Source organism: Drosophila grimshawi, unplaced genomic scaffold (assembly GCF_018153295.1).
Source record: "Drosophila grimshawi isolate 15287-2541.00 unplaced genomic scaffold, ASM1815329v1 contig_311, whole genome shotgun sequence".
Lineage (NCBI taxonomy): Eukaryota > Metazoa > Arthropoda > Insecta > Diptera > Drosophilidae > Drosophila > Drosophila grimshawi.
Window position 1 is genome coordinate 22,744,465 of NW_025063098.1, and position 12,272 is coordinate 22,756,736.

Here is a 12,272-nt window from a genome sequence, read left to right on the forward strand (position 1 = left end):
CACAGCGATCTACGGTGCTTGGCAACAAGATTGAAATGGAGATCACCAATTTGGTGGAGAAGAACCCATCGCTTCTGCGACTTGGCTTGCATCTGGAGTTCAACGATGCGCGTCATCGCGTGGCCGCCCATCTGCAGCGCAACATCGACAGAAGTAAGTTGGCCCGTTGCCTTTGGCAATGGATCTTTTTTCCCCACTATTCGCGCAATATTCGCAGGTTGTCAGCGTTGGTTATACGATGATTCGCTAGGCTCTCGTTATTTGCCCTATATAGATATATGTATTTAGGCCTCTTTATCAACTCATGTGCAACTCGTGTGTACCTCGTTCGCGTTTAGGTGAATTGCAACAAGGTACGTTAGCTTCCCGTGCCGACGCTTCGCCATCGTCATCGTCATCCCCATCCACATCTGCAACTGCATCTGCATCTACATCTGCATCAGCATCAGCATCTCGATCATCTGCTGACATCTCACCCTCAAAGGTCAAGAGCCTGGCTGCTTTCGAGCAATATGTCATGGCTCGCACTTGGACTAATGCAACAGATACTGATCATGTTTTGCCATCAGGGCGCATTGTGCGCAATCTACAGTTGACCTCAGCAACCTCATCGTCCGTTGCAGCAACTAGAGGCACAACCGAAGCAACCACATCCTCAGCTGCCTTGAGTCTCTTGCGCGCCGACAATGAGAAGGAAATCTAAGCCTGGATATTCTTTCGTTCCCCCTCACAAAAGCGCGTTGGTAACCAAAATGTAGTTGAATTTACTACATGCAACCCCCTTCTGTGTTCTTTTTTTTATTCTTGTGGTAACCAGGTAAAACGTTTTCGTTTCGTGACCCACCCCGCCTCCGCCGACGTCATTGGCAACTATTTATCGTCCAGTCGTTTAGCCTAACATCTCAGCATTTCGCATTTCTCATCACAAATCGTTCGTTGCGTTCACGTTCTCGTTCTCGTTCTCGTTATCACCTCTCGTTGCGTTGCGTTACGTTGCGTTGCGTTGCGTTACGTTACTTTGTGGCCTACATTTAGATATCTTATTACATACATTTATAAGTGGAGCCACCACCATATCGTGTAAACAATAGCTCATCAAAATTATCAAATTAATATATATAAATTATTTATATTTTAGTTAAACAATTGCTAAGTCAGTTTTATGTTCTAAGTCAGAAATATCATTCTTCACACACATCAAATGCTATCTCGGCCACCTAATATATACCCTATATATATATATATGTGTGTGTGTTACGAAACCCCTTCTCACTTTCTCTCTTAGAGTATCCTGTGTATTATTGTCTGTCTCAATGTCTCTCGTTCCTCGTTAGTTCCACTGAACAACCTCGTGTCTTGTAATTACCATAGAATGTAGGACAATTTGTCTACCAAAAATTGATTCGATAATACGCATTATTAACCAATTATCTGTTGTATATTTAAATTCCAAAATTATGAAATCCGTATCCCAAAATCTTACACCCGACAACTCAACTCAACTTGTCCCATGTGTATATTAAACAACCGCCAATCAAACAACCAACCACCAAACGACAACAACAACAAAAACAACAATTTCCAAACGATCTGCAGTCTTCCGCGTGCAAAAGATAAAACCCAATTTGCCAAAATTGATATTGCCCAGCAACATGGAGATTGAACGGCAGCTGGGCCGCTCGGCCACGCCCACGCCGTCACCATCGCCTTCACCGTCGCCCCAGCCGCCGGCCGACTATGATGTGGAGGTTGATCCCGACAACATGGTCATTCGCGGCGGCAGCGGTGGCGTTGCCTACGATCCAGAGTTCGATCCCGATAATATGGTGGTGCCCGGCAGTCGCGCCGTAACGCCCAACTACGATGACGAGGGCGTCTATCAAGCGCACACGTGAGTGAAGCCACCAGAAAAAAAAACACCACCAGCACCCAACCACACACACCACCAAAAACCACTGGAGCGGAGTGCGCCACATCCACACAACAGCTCCAAAATGTACAGACAGTCAGACAGCAGATCAGTTCTCGTTTTCGTATTCGTTCTCGTTCTCATCTCGCCTCACCCCCCGTTTCTATTCGTAGTAACGTTGTTGTTGTTGCCACTTACGCGCCACCAACTACATTTTTGTATTTTGACCATGGTGTGCAGTAATGTAATTACCAGATCCAGCCAAACGTCTTGCAGACCAAGAACGTGTGTATAAATATAAATAGTAAAAACAGAAACCAAAAACCAAAAAAGAATGCAAATGTTATTCTGTCTACACATGATCGTTGTCGTCATCATCAGCAGTGCTGCTCATGCATTTTCGATTCATATTTGTATATAATTTGGACACGTCCATTCATCAGCATCAGCTGTGCTACTAACCACCCCAACCTCAACAACAAAAAAAAAAACAGTCCCACAAACAAGAGACTTCACTTAAGGGCTGTGGACCACCCCACCAACACAACCAGTGATTGTATCTATTTTCGTATACCCTGCGCAGCAGTATTCTCCTCCCTCTTGTTGACACGACTGGCAGATGCCCTTCTGTCGGACAAAGGTCAAAAGTCTGGTTGTCGACACAACAATGCGCCTTACATTATCTCTTATGTGTTTCGTCTATTGTGATTTGTCTTATGTGTACTATTTCTATCTATCCCTCTCTCTCTCTTTCTCTCTCTGTTTCTCGTTTACAGTAAGAAAAGATCTTGAATTACGCCTGCAGTTCAGATTTTTCAATAATCTGCATAGAAAATCAACAAGAATTCAGTAAATCAAAATGAAATCAATACACAAAACATTAAAAACAAAAACAAACAAACAAACAACCAAAGAAACTAAACTAAACATTTTTGAAGCGTTTTGTAATTCTAAAATTAAAAAAACCGAATAAAAAGAAACAAGTTTAATATATATGTAAATTAAACGTGTAAACAATATAAATGGAAAAAGAAGCAGCAGCTGCAACGCTCTCATCTAAATACGTTAGATAGACCAAGGAAGTCAATAATATAATATATATATATGTATATATACACATACTTATAATGCGCAGATCGAGATTCTGATAAAAAAAAAATAAAAAAAAAGCAAAAACATATAAAATATATTTCGATATATATGTAAATATGTCTACGATACAAGAGCACATATAGAGAGAAGATATATTTGAAACTGATTTACGAGAAAAGGCAAGGCATCCAACCGCAGCAAATATCTTTAGGCGTAATGTGTATAATTTTGTCTAATATCTAACACAGGTATATATGAATTCGAATTCTACATCAAATGTTCTTATATAATCAATGCAAGCGTTTGCAACCGTCGCCTAACCCCAAAAACGCATTTTCCAAATTGGTTGCGCCACAAAAAAAAAAAGATGAAAATACAAAGCAAAAAAATATGTAGCTATACGCGCTTTTGCAGATTAGACACAATGCGAATGCAGTTTGCTGTAGTCGTTATTGTCCTTCAAATTTAATTATATACATACTTTCTATAATTCAAGACTGTTTAGCGTACTGATCTTTTTACACTAGCCAAACGGATTGTTTTATTGATCAGTCATGCAACCCGATTCTAATTGTTGATTGCATCCTATCCTAGTTATTATTTAAAATATACGTTGTGCATGCATTGTTTTAATTTAAGTCCCCCTTTTATGTTGCATGCCATTCAGACAATTGACAAGAACACCATGCATCACACCCTTAATCCCCATCCTCAAAACATTGGCTTTTACTTACCACTTTCATAAATTGCAGCCCAAAATCGTGCAGAGTTTTAATGAACTTCTCTTCGTATAGGAATTAAATGCGATGTACAATTTTTAAGTGAAACTAAAACCAAACCCAATAAACCACAAATAACTGCTATATAAATAAAATATCAAATGAATAATGTAATAAATTAGCAAACAATTGCGAAGCCAAAATGTTTATGCTCCTTTTATAATTCAACAAAAAACAACAACAGCAAAAGCAGACCCACCTGAGCAGGAACAAGAACCACAACAGCAAAGCCAAACAACAATCTCCATGTAAATGTAGCATAACTTTCAGCGCAAACCCATGTCAAACAGTTGGTACCCAAACTCTTTTTCTCAGCCTTTTGTTGTTTTTTGTGCCCTAAACAAAAATAATTACCCAAAAGCGGCTGCAAAGCCTTTAACAAATGCTTAACTAATAACCCTAAGAAGCCACCGTTTTGCTAGCTAAAAAAAATATAAAAAAAAGAATGATAAATCCCAAAATACTGCCCTAAAATAAACATAGACTTTAAGAACCGATGCTCGAACAATCTTGACTTGCGAGCTGTTTTTTTTTTATTGGCCGACTACTAAAAATTATACCCAAAAGGCGAACTTTTTGCCTAGCCTTGAATGTTGTACCTATTGAACTGATTGATTGATTTATTGATTGATTGAACATTTGACAATTTGTTGTGTATTTTGATTAACCCAAATTTAATATTAATCATACCTGTGTTTTGTGCTACAATTTAACTAATCACATTGTATTTGTCTCTTCTCTCTTTCCCAATCTTTCCTCTATCTGTCTTACAGTACGTGTGAAACGCCTCAATCAGCGTAAATAAAAAGACAAAACATGCCACAGCAAACAACAACAGCAACATCAACAACAAGAACAACAACCTTTTATTGTGTGTGATCGTGTGTGTGTCTTTGTGTTTTTGATTGTCCAATTTTGTACTAATTACCAAAAAATCAGCACCAACAACAACAACACCACCACCTGATGCAACTACAACAGCAACAACATCAACAACAACAACTGTGCAACAAGCATTCTCTGTGTTCAGCTCAGCAACATCAACAACCTTCGTTATGTGATTTCCCCCCTTTTACCAGATTTCGATTGTTAAACACCGCCCGCCCTCTGTGTAAACGCAACAACAATAAGAACAGCAACACCACTATCAACAACAACAAGTACAACACCACCCCAACGACCCACACCCAACAACCAGCCGCAAACTAACACCGAAGAATGATGTTAACATGCAGTACGTAAAGTATCTGATTCTGCTAGTTAGTATAGATGATATCTTTAAGTTTATCTTAACCCAAGGCGAATATAGCTAATAAGTAGTATAGCAAATATTGATAGCACAGCTTAGCAGCTCTTATGTCAACCTTAAGAAATATATATACATACAAAATATATATATATATGGACATAAATCAATGTTGACACTTGATATCAGCGAGAATAGCTGTATCGTGCGTCATGCTTCGTCTTGCCACTGTTGGTGTTGTTACGTCTCTTAACTTGGCTATAATTTCACTGATTGATTGCTAATGTATCTTTTGACGCGTATTTTGCAGTTGGTCGCCAGCGTCGCATGGGTCATCTGAGCAGAAACTATACCATTGGTTGGCAATAGACATCGAGACGTGCTTTGGAACTTCTGGGCTGATATACCTATTATATACTCATATATGTATATGTATATGTGCTATACATGCTTATATGAACTATTTAACAAATTTAGTTGCAAAATGTCATACTTGTCGTAGTTGTTGTTGTTGCTGTTTGGAAAAAGTTGTGCACCTCGCTCGGTTGCTCAATCTTTTGTTCAATGTTTGTTGCGTTCTTTAATTTAATGTAATTTTAATTCAATTTTATTTTTCTTGTCCAATTTTGGGCTTTGTGTTCGGTTATCATATACCTAATAATTTTGTTTGTTATATGAGTTATGCAAATGTTTGTTGTCATACACACACACACACAGACACATACACATATACAAATCAAGAAATTTAAATTAATTTTATCTAGATATGAATTGGCATTGTTCAAATTTACAATTACCAAATGAAGCAGCTTAATTGTATCGAGTTGTGTAACCTTAACAAAATTCTTTCCTTAAGCAATTGTCAATTCGGTATATTCAAATTTTACGCTGCAGTTTCACACGCGCACCCTTTTTTTCAAAGTGTAATTTTAAATGTCACTCTTTTTTTTAATATTCGTTTAAATTCAAAATTAAATTTTGTTGTCTTTCGTTTAGTTTAAAATGAGAGTGCACATGGAAAATGTTTGAGCTTATATTTACATGCATACACATACATAATTATTATATATATATATACTTATATACACATAGTTATATATGCTACATATACATATAGCCATGGTCTCTGAAACAATTTACTGCTATTGAATTATAAAATTGCCTAAACATAATAATACACCTATGTTTAAATACGCATTAAATCAAACGGATACAATTGTATATTGTAATGATATGTCTTACTTTATATGATCAAATGCGATGCTTTTAAAATACAATTTTTAAAAATCATGTAAAAAAAAACATTAAAATTAAATAAAACAAAAAAAAATCAATAAAAAAAAACAAGATTAAAAAAATTATGCAAATATTGTTTATTTTAGTAATTCGATCATGAATTTAAGCCAAAACGATTTAAATAAATATTAGTCGCAACAAGTGAGAATGCTAAAGTCGAGTGAGCTCGACTATATACTGATCAAAGTTGATAAATATATATTATTCTACTTTTATTGCCATATTTCCCTTTGCTTTACACCCTCAAATCTAATCAGGAGTGGAATTGCTCTCATTTCTTATGGCATCATAGATACTGAAAAAATGCTATGGCATCGCATTTTTTTAATCGTGCATTTACATACATATTTATGTATGTCTGTATACAGTAAATATATATCTATCAATTATATGCAAATGCACATTATATGTCAATAATAATCAATGCATAAGTACTAAACTCACCCCACACACACACCCATACCAGTAATCCCCAGGGGATCACCGTAAAATGTTACTTCGCCGAGGTGGATTGCCAATTAGGCACTCTCCGTCGAACAATGTATAGTATGCATAAGCACTCAGAGTCTTTTCCAAAGATATAATCAGCTTGCTGAACCTGCAACTTCAAATCATTTAGACTCCTCATGTAAAAATTGAATGGCTTACGAAAACTAGGCTTCTCTACTTTTATATTTAAATACACAGTCGAACAGTCAGTCCCAATGACCCACAAATCGGAACTCAACCAAATAACAATAAAGGCGTTCGCTCCGCTTACACAAACTGACTTATCATGTGAATATAAACTTATGTGTTTTCTTTTGGTCACTGATTTCACCAGTGAAAAACTGAAAACTTTTGAAAAAATAACTATATGTATTTATATAATTCAAATTGGGTGGTGAAATTAAAGACAATAAGACAAATGACAATATTAATGAATTATTTAAAACTTCTAGTAGAACAACTTCAATGCAATATATATTTGGGATCGGAGGTGCTTCCATCTGCCTGTTAGATGCACATGCACACAACTATTTTACCCTTTTTAACCATAATCAATCGGTCTAGTGCATAAAAAATAGGTGAAACTCGATATTTGAACACATAATTTATCTTTGAAATTTGGATTGAAATTGATTAATGGAAAATTTAACCAAAGGTGACATATGTGTCACTTAAATTGGCCGATAATGACAAACCAAACAAACAGCATTATTAGGTAGCCAGACGTGTGGCGGAAACAAACAACATGCATCCCATTCTCACACACACAAGCTTTGGGAGTTCGATAAGATCGTGTGTGAGATGAACAGCATGTGGCACTCTCAGTTGGTCAGTGCACGGCAAACTTGACGGAAGTGATACCGGATTAACTGATTAACTTAAAGGAAGATCATCACAATGTCCACGCTGGAGACTGAGGTGACTTTCCGCAAGCGAGCGGAAGTGAATCAGAATCTGGAGGCACAGTTTCGTAGCTCCTCCACGGATTTCATACTGCTCACAGATCATCGCACCTCCAAGTGCAGGAGCCTCGAGCAATTGGAGCAGGCGAAGCAGGACATTGAACCAAAGCCATGCATGAGCTATGCGAGACGTGCTTTCCGCCTGAAGACGCTCAAGAAACGTCTGCCCATCCTCAGTTGGCTGCCCAAGTACAACAGGAGCGATGCCATCGGTGACATTATAGCCGGATTTACAGTGGGCCTAACAGTTATACCACAAGGCTTGGCCTACTCGGGCGTGGTGGGTTTGCCACCAGAGTCTGGCCTATACGGATCCTTTCTCGGCTGCTTTGTCTATGTGCTGTTGGGCACCTGCAAGGATAATACTATTGGGAGCACTGCTGTCGCCTCATTGATGACATTTCAGTTCGCTCATGGCTCCTGGGCACATTCAGTGCTGCTCACCTTTCTCACTGGCATCATAGAGATTCTGATGGCCATCTTCAAGCTGGGCAGTTTGGTGGAGTTCGTTTCGGGTCCGGTTAGTGCGGGCTTCACCAGTGCTGTCTCACTAATTGTGCTCACCTCGCAGATGAAGTATATTCTGGGCGTGAGAAGTGACGGTGACTCCTTTCTACAAAGCTGGATCAGCATGCTTCGCGACATTGAAAACATACGCATTTGGGACAGCTTCCTCGGATTTGGCTGCTTGGCCCTGTTGCTGGCAATCCGAAGTCTCAGCCGCATACGCATAGGCTCCAAGGATAAAGTGAACCGTTCTCGATTCCAGAATGTGTTCAATGAGATGATCAAGTTTGTGGGCGTCACACGAAATGCAACTGTTGTCATCGGGGCCACAATGGTGGCCATGTATCTGGAGGCGAATCACATGAATCCTTTCCGCCTGACGGGCTATATACCACCCGGATTACCGACGCTATCTTTGCCCAACTTCACAATTGAGGCACAGCCGGGCAATGCCACAGCGGGCATTCCAGCAGTGCCTGGCGAGAGCTTCTTCGATATGGTGCATAGTCTAGGATACGGGCTGATTATAGTGCCGATCATAGCGCTGCTAGAGAACGTTGCCGTCTGCAAGGCATTTGCCAAGAACAGGCAAATCGATGTTAGCCAGGAATTGTTTGCCACTGGCGTGGCCAACATAGCCACCTCACTGGTGAGTGGCTATCGCAGCAACGGCGGATTGGCCCGATCCGCTGTAAATAATGCCAGTGGCTGTCGCACGAACATGTCCAATCTGTACATTGGCATTATTGTGGTGCTATCAATTAGTTACCTCACCGAGTACTTCTACTTTATACCAAAGGCGGTACTTGCTGCTATCATCATCTCGGCCGTAGTTTTTCAACTTCAGTATCAGATCGTGTTGCCCTTGTGGCGCAGCAAGCGTGAGTTGAAGTCATCTATTCCAATACTGCAGTTCTTATTTACAATTCTTCAATTTTCAGGCTCCGATCTTGTGCCTGGCGTGCTGGCCTTTTTCGCCTGTCTGGTACTTCCCCTTGAGATTGGCATTGTTATCGCAATTGGTGCGAATCAGCTTTATATACTCTACCACTCAGCGCGGCCCAAGGTGACGCTGGAACAGCTGGAGACGGAACACGGCATTAAGTTTATAAAGATCACGCCCGATCGCTGTTTAATATTCCCGTCGGTGGAGTTTGTTCGCAACATTTTGCTCAAATCTGGCAGCAAGACAACTCTACCCATTGTCATCGATTGTACGTATATTTTTGCAGCGGACTTCACCGCCGCCAAGGTAATCTCTTCCATGGTCGACGATTTCCATCGACGCCAGCAAAAGATTATATTCTTCAATCTCAAGCCGAGTGTCGTTAGCATTTTTGAGGGACTCAAGACCAAACTGGTGCTATGCTATAACACTCATGCTCTCTGCCAGGAACTGTTGCCAAGTGCTGCTCAAAATCTGTCGCGCTCGGTGGACTCACTGGAAACAGGCACCAGCATGGGCGATTGTGTGAGCATGACAAGCACCAGTACTTTATCGATGCCAAGAATTTAGGCATTACACCCCAGCCCAGTTGTAGAATCAACGAATACGCAATTTAATCAACTAATGAAATTTGATTTGAAATCAATTATCCTTAACACTATTATACCACGCTCAGCATGGTCTGGGCAGGAAATACCAGCGAAGAGGTCAACTTCTGCCAATTGACGCCATACTATGTGAATGGACGTTGGCGACCTGAGAGTATGGATCAAACAGAATGCATATTTCCATAGACATAGTCCTTATGATTACGATTCAATTGTTACATTAATATATTTAAATTGAAAGCATTACCAAATTATTTTCTCTTCCTGTATGGAAATGTTTGAACTTGTTTGATTTCTGCGATAACCAAGAAGATAGACTTCGTCCTTGCAATTCTAACGCAACATGTTTTTGGAAAAACTATAAGAATTTGGCCGAATTGGAGTTAGTTTTACAAAAAGAAAGTTGTGAGCTAATCTACATAATTAACATCCCCGAAAGTATGCAGCATAAATAAGAACGTGGGCAGTTTTTGCAATATGCCAAAAAGTATGCACCGGATTTTACAACAAATGTTAATAACAAACATGCAAAAGCCAAAAAGTATGCAATACGTTTTTACTGGAGTATTTGTGATTGAAATAAATTATAGAATTTTGTGGTTAATGTTGAAAACATAAATAATTAAAATATAAATAACATTGCATATACGAATCAATGATTCTTAATATGCTTGTGCAGCTTTACGCGTATTTCGACCATTCGGCGCTCCCGAGTTGCACGCTGCTTGGCTTCCTGGGCGGCGCCAGCGGCACGTTCCGCAGCTCTTTTGGTGCTTTGATAATCCGTACGCGCCGCATCGAGCTGTTGCAGGAGCAATTCCACACGCTTCTTGGCCGCCTCCACTAGCTGCTGTTTCTCGGCGAACTCCTGCTGAGCACCGCTGGCCGCCTGCTCCGAATTGACCACATTTGCCTGCGCATTCTTGAGGGCTTCTCCGAGAGCCTTTAGCTGAATACCCGACTGCTTCGCGGACTGAGCAGCTGCATTGCAGTTGCCCTGCGATGCTTGCAGCGAACCGGCTTCCTCTTGGACAACAACTTCGCCCTCGCGCACTTCCGATTCCAGCTGCTCAACGATTTGCTGTTTACCGGCCAAAGCAGCCTCGGCGGCCTTTGCCGCTGCCAGCGCCTTGTCGGCCAACTGAATTTTCACCTGCTGTGCTGCATTTTCTGCAGCGGGCAGTTGGGCATCGGAAGCCGCCTTCGCCTCCTGTGCTGCTTTCATCGCAATGCAAGAGGCCTTCTGCTTGGTATTCGAGCTAAAGGGTATCTTGGCATTGGAATTCTCTTTCCTACTGGCACAATCTCCTCCTTCATTGCGTTCGTCATCGTAGGTCAAACTTGATAAAGAAACGGAACGCTTCTTGGAGGCGACGGTGAGGCATGTATCGTAAAAGCTCTGTTCACTTTAGCCACTTACCTTGTCCATCTTGTGGGCAAAAGCAGGAGAGAGAAGCAGCAACATTAAAAGTGCACCATTTGCAATAATTTTTCGCATTTTCAAATGCCTTATCGTAGTTTCGGAGTTGACATTAATACATTGCTTTCTCGAATCAAACAATCATCATTTGACAGCAGAGCTTTGAGATTAATGTAATTTATGCTACAATTCCAATGCGTTGCGGGCATCTGTTGTTGATCTTCATAATGAGCATCGGACTGGCGGCCAGTGCACAGCAATGCATGAAAAAAAATCATACATCGCTTCGTCATCGTAAGAAGGGTAAACAAGGTGCGAATCCTTCGGGCTGCGCTATAAACCTGAACTCCACTCAACTAGCCTCAAATGCAGCGGACGAAGCTAAGGCGGCCAAGGATGCTCAGAAATGCGAAAGTGTTGCGGCAGGTCAGAGGGCCATGAATCAATTGGCCGACAAAGCTGAGCAAGCGGCTCGAACGGCTCAGGCAGCGCTGCACGGTAAGAAACAATTAATCGACCAGTTGGAGCAGAGTCAGAGCGAAGCCGAAGCCGTCATGGATGAAGTTAAGAAAGCGTTGGCCAAAAGCCAAAGCAACCTGGAAACAGTCGCACGCATTTCCGATGTTGTAAAACAGCTCTATGAACTATTGCAATCTCTTTTGGAAGATGCAAAGAAGAATCTGGCAAAAGTTTTGGAAGTATCAGAGAATGCTCAAAATGAGGTGGAGGGGAAGCAAGTGCTTCTTATGGATGCCAAGAAGCGGTTGGAACAACTAAACATTTGCTTTCAGGAAGCCAAGGAAGATCTGGAACGCACCGAATCCATGGCTAGCAAGGCAGAGACTGCAGCTGAGGAGGCCAAACAGCATGTGGATAACGTGCAGAATGTTATTAAAAAACTGAAGAAGCTAAAAAAGAAAGACTTACAGAACGTTCTCAATAGAATAATCAAAAAGTAATACTATAATTATATATTTTTTAGTTTAATTGTTCATAATAAAGGCTTTGATTTATTTTC

The 12,272-nt window shown here is 40.5% G+C and overlaps 4 protein-coding genes across 16 annotated transcripts in view; 3 read left to right on the forward strand and 1 right to left on the reverse strand.

The window, feature by feature from the left end:
• Window positions 1-5,637, forward strand: part of LOC6568474 (tropomodulin) — a 48,549-nt gene extending 42,912 nt beyond the window's left edge. For 2 of the 12 annotated variants that reach the window (XM_032740775.2, XM_032740777.2), the window contains exons 5-7: window positions 6-153; window positions 1,597-1,891; window positions 2,686-2,760. In XM_032740775.2, coding sequence (XP_032596666.1) covers window positions 6-153; window positions 1,597-1,891; window positions 2,686-2,701 — 459 coding nt within the window. In that variant the 3' untranslated portion in view covers window positions 2,702-2,760. Of the gene's footprint in view, window positions 1-5; window positions 154-338; window positions 972-1,596; window positions 1,892-2,685; window positions 3,080-3,795; window positions 4,070-4,553; window positions 4,635-5,336 lie in introns of those variants that run through there. The other 10 variants (XM_032740773.2, XM_032740774.2, XM_043215169.1 and 7 more) reach the window with 7 other exon arrangements.
• Window positions 5,638-7,517: 1,880 nt separating this feature from the next.
• On the forward strand, window positions 7,518-10,047 carry LOC6568473 (sodium-independent sulfate anion transporter). The gene is made up of 2 exons (XM_001994744.2): window positions 7,518-9,161; window positions 9,222-10,047. The coding sequence occupies exons 1-2, from the start codon at window positions 7,709-7,711 to the stop codon at window positions 9,794-9,796; spliced, it is 2,028 nt and encodes a 675-aa protein (XP_001994780.1). The 5' UTR covers window positions 7,518-7,708; the 3' UTR covers window positions 9,797-10,047.
• A 336-nt stretch (window positions 10,048-10,383) lies between these two features.
• LOC6568472 (uncharacterized abhydrolase domain-containing protein DDB_G0269086) lies at window positions 10,384-11,367 on the reverse strand. 2 transcript variants are annotated; one of them, XM_032740589.1, is made up of 2 exons: window positions 11,255-11,367; window positions 10,384-11,197 (listed from the first exon to the last, which is right to left on the reverse strand). In XM_032740589.1, the coding sequence occupies exons 1-2, from the start codon at window positions 11,330-11,332 to the stop codon at window positions 10,487-10,489; spliced, it is 789 nt and encodes a 262-aa protein (XP_032596480.1). In that variant the 5' UTR covers window positions 11,333-11,367; the 3' UTR covers window positions 10,384-10,486. The 2 variants fall into 2 exon arrangements, with proteins under 2 accessions (XP_032596480.1, XP_001994779.2); XM_001994743.2 differs by having other exon boundaries at window positions 10,384-11,194; window positions 11,255-11,366.
• Window positions 11,368-11,481: 114 nt separating this feature from the next.
• Window positions 11,482-12,213, forward strand: LOC6568471 (tropomyosin). The gene has a single exon (XM_001994742.1). The coding sequence runs from the start codon at window positions 11,482-11,484 to the stop codon at window positions 12,211-12,213; it is 732 nt and encodes a 243-aa protein (XP_001994778.1).
• The last annotated feature ends 59 nt before the right edge of the window (window positions 12,214-12,272 follow it).

Coding starts and splice junctions, on each gene's coding strand:
- LOC6568473 (XM_001994744.2), top strand. CDS start 7,709: ATGTCCACGCTGGAGACTGAGGTGACTTTCCGCAAGCGAGCGGAAGTG. Junction 9,162..9,221: donor GCCCTTGTGGCGCAGCAAGC/GTGAGTTGAAGT, acceptor TTCAATTTTCAG/GCTCCGATCTTGTGCCTGGC.
- LOC6568472 (XM_032740589.1), bottom strand. CDS start 11,332: ATGCGAAAAATTATTGCAAATGGTGCACTTTTAATGTTGCTGCTTCTC. Junction 11,198..11,254: donor TTGCCCACAAGATGGACAAG/GTAAGTGGCTAA, acceptor GTCGCCTCCAAG/AAGCGTTCCGTTTCTTTATC.
- LOC6568471 (XM_001994742.1), top strand. CDS start 11,482: ATGAGCATCGGACTGGCGGCCAGTGCACAGCAATGCATGAAAAAAAAT.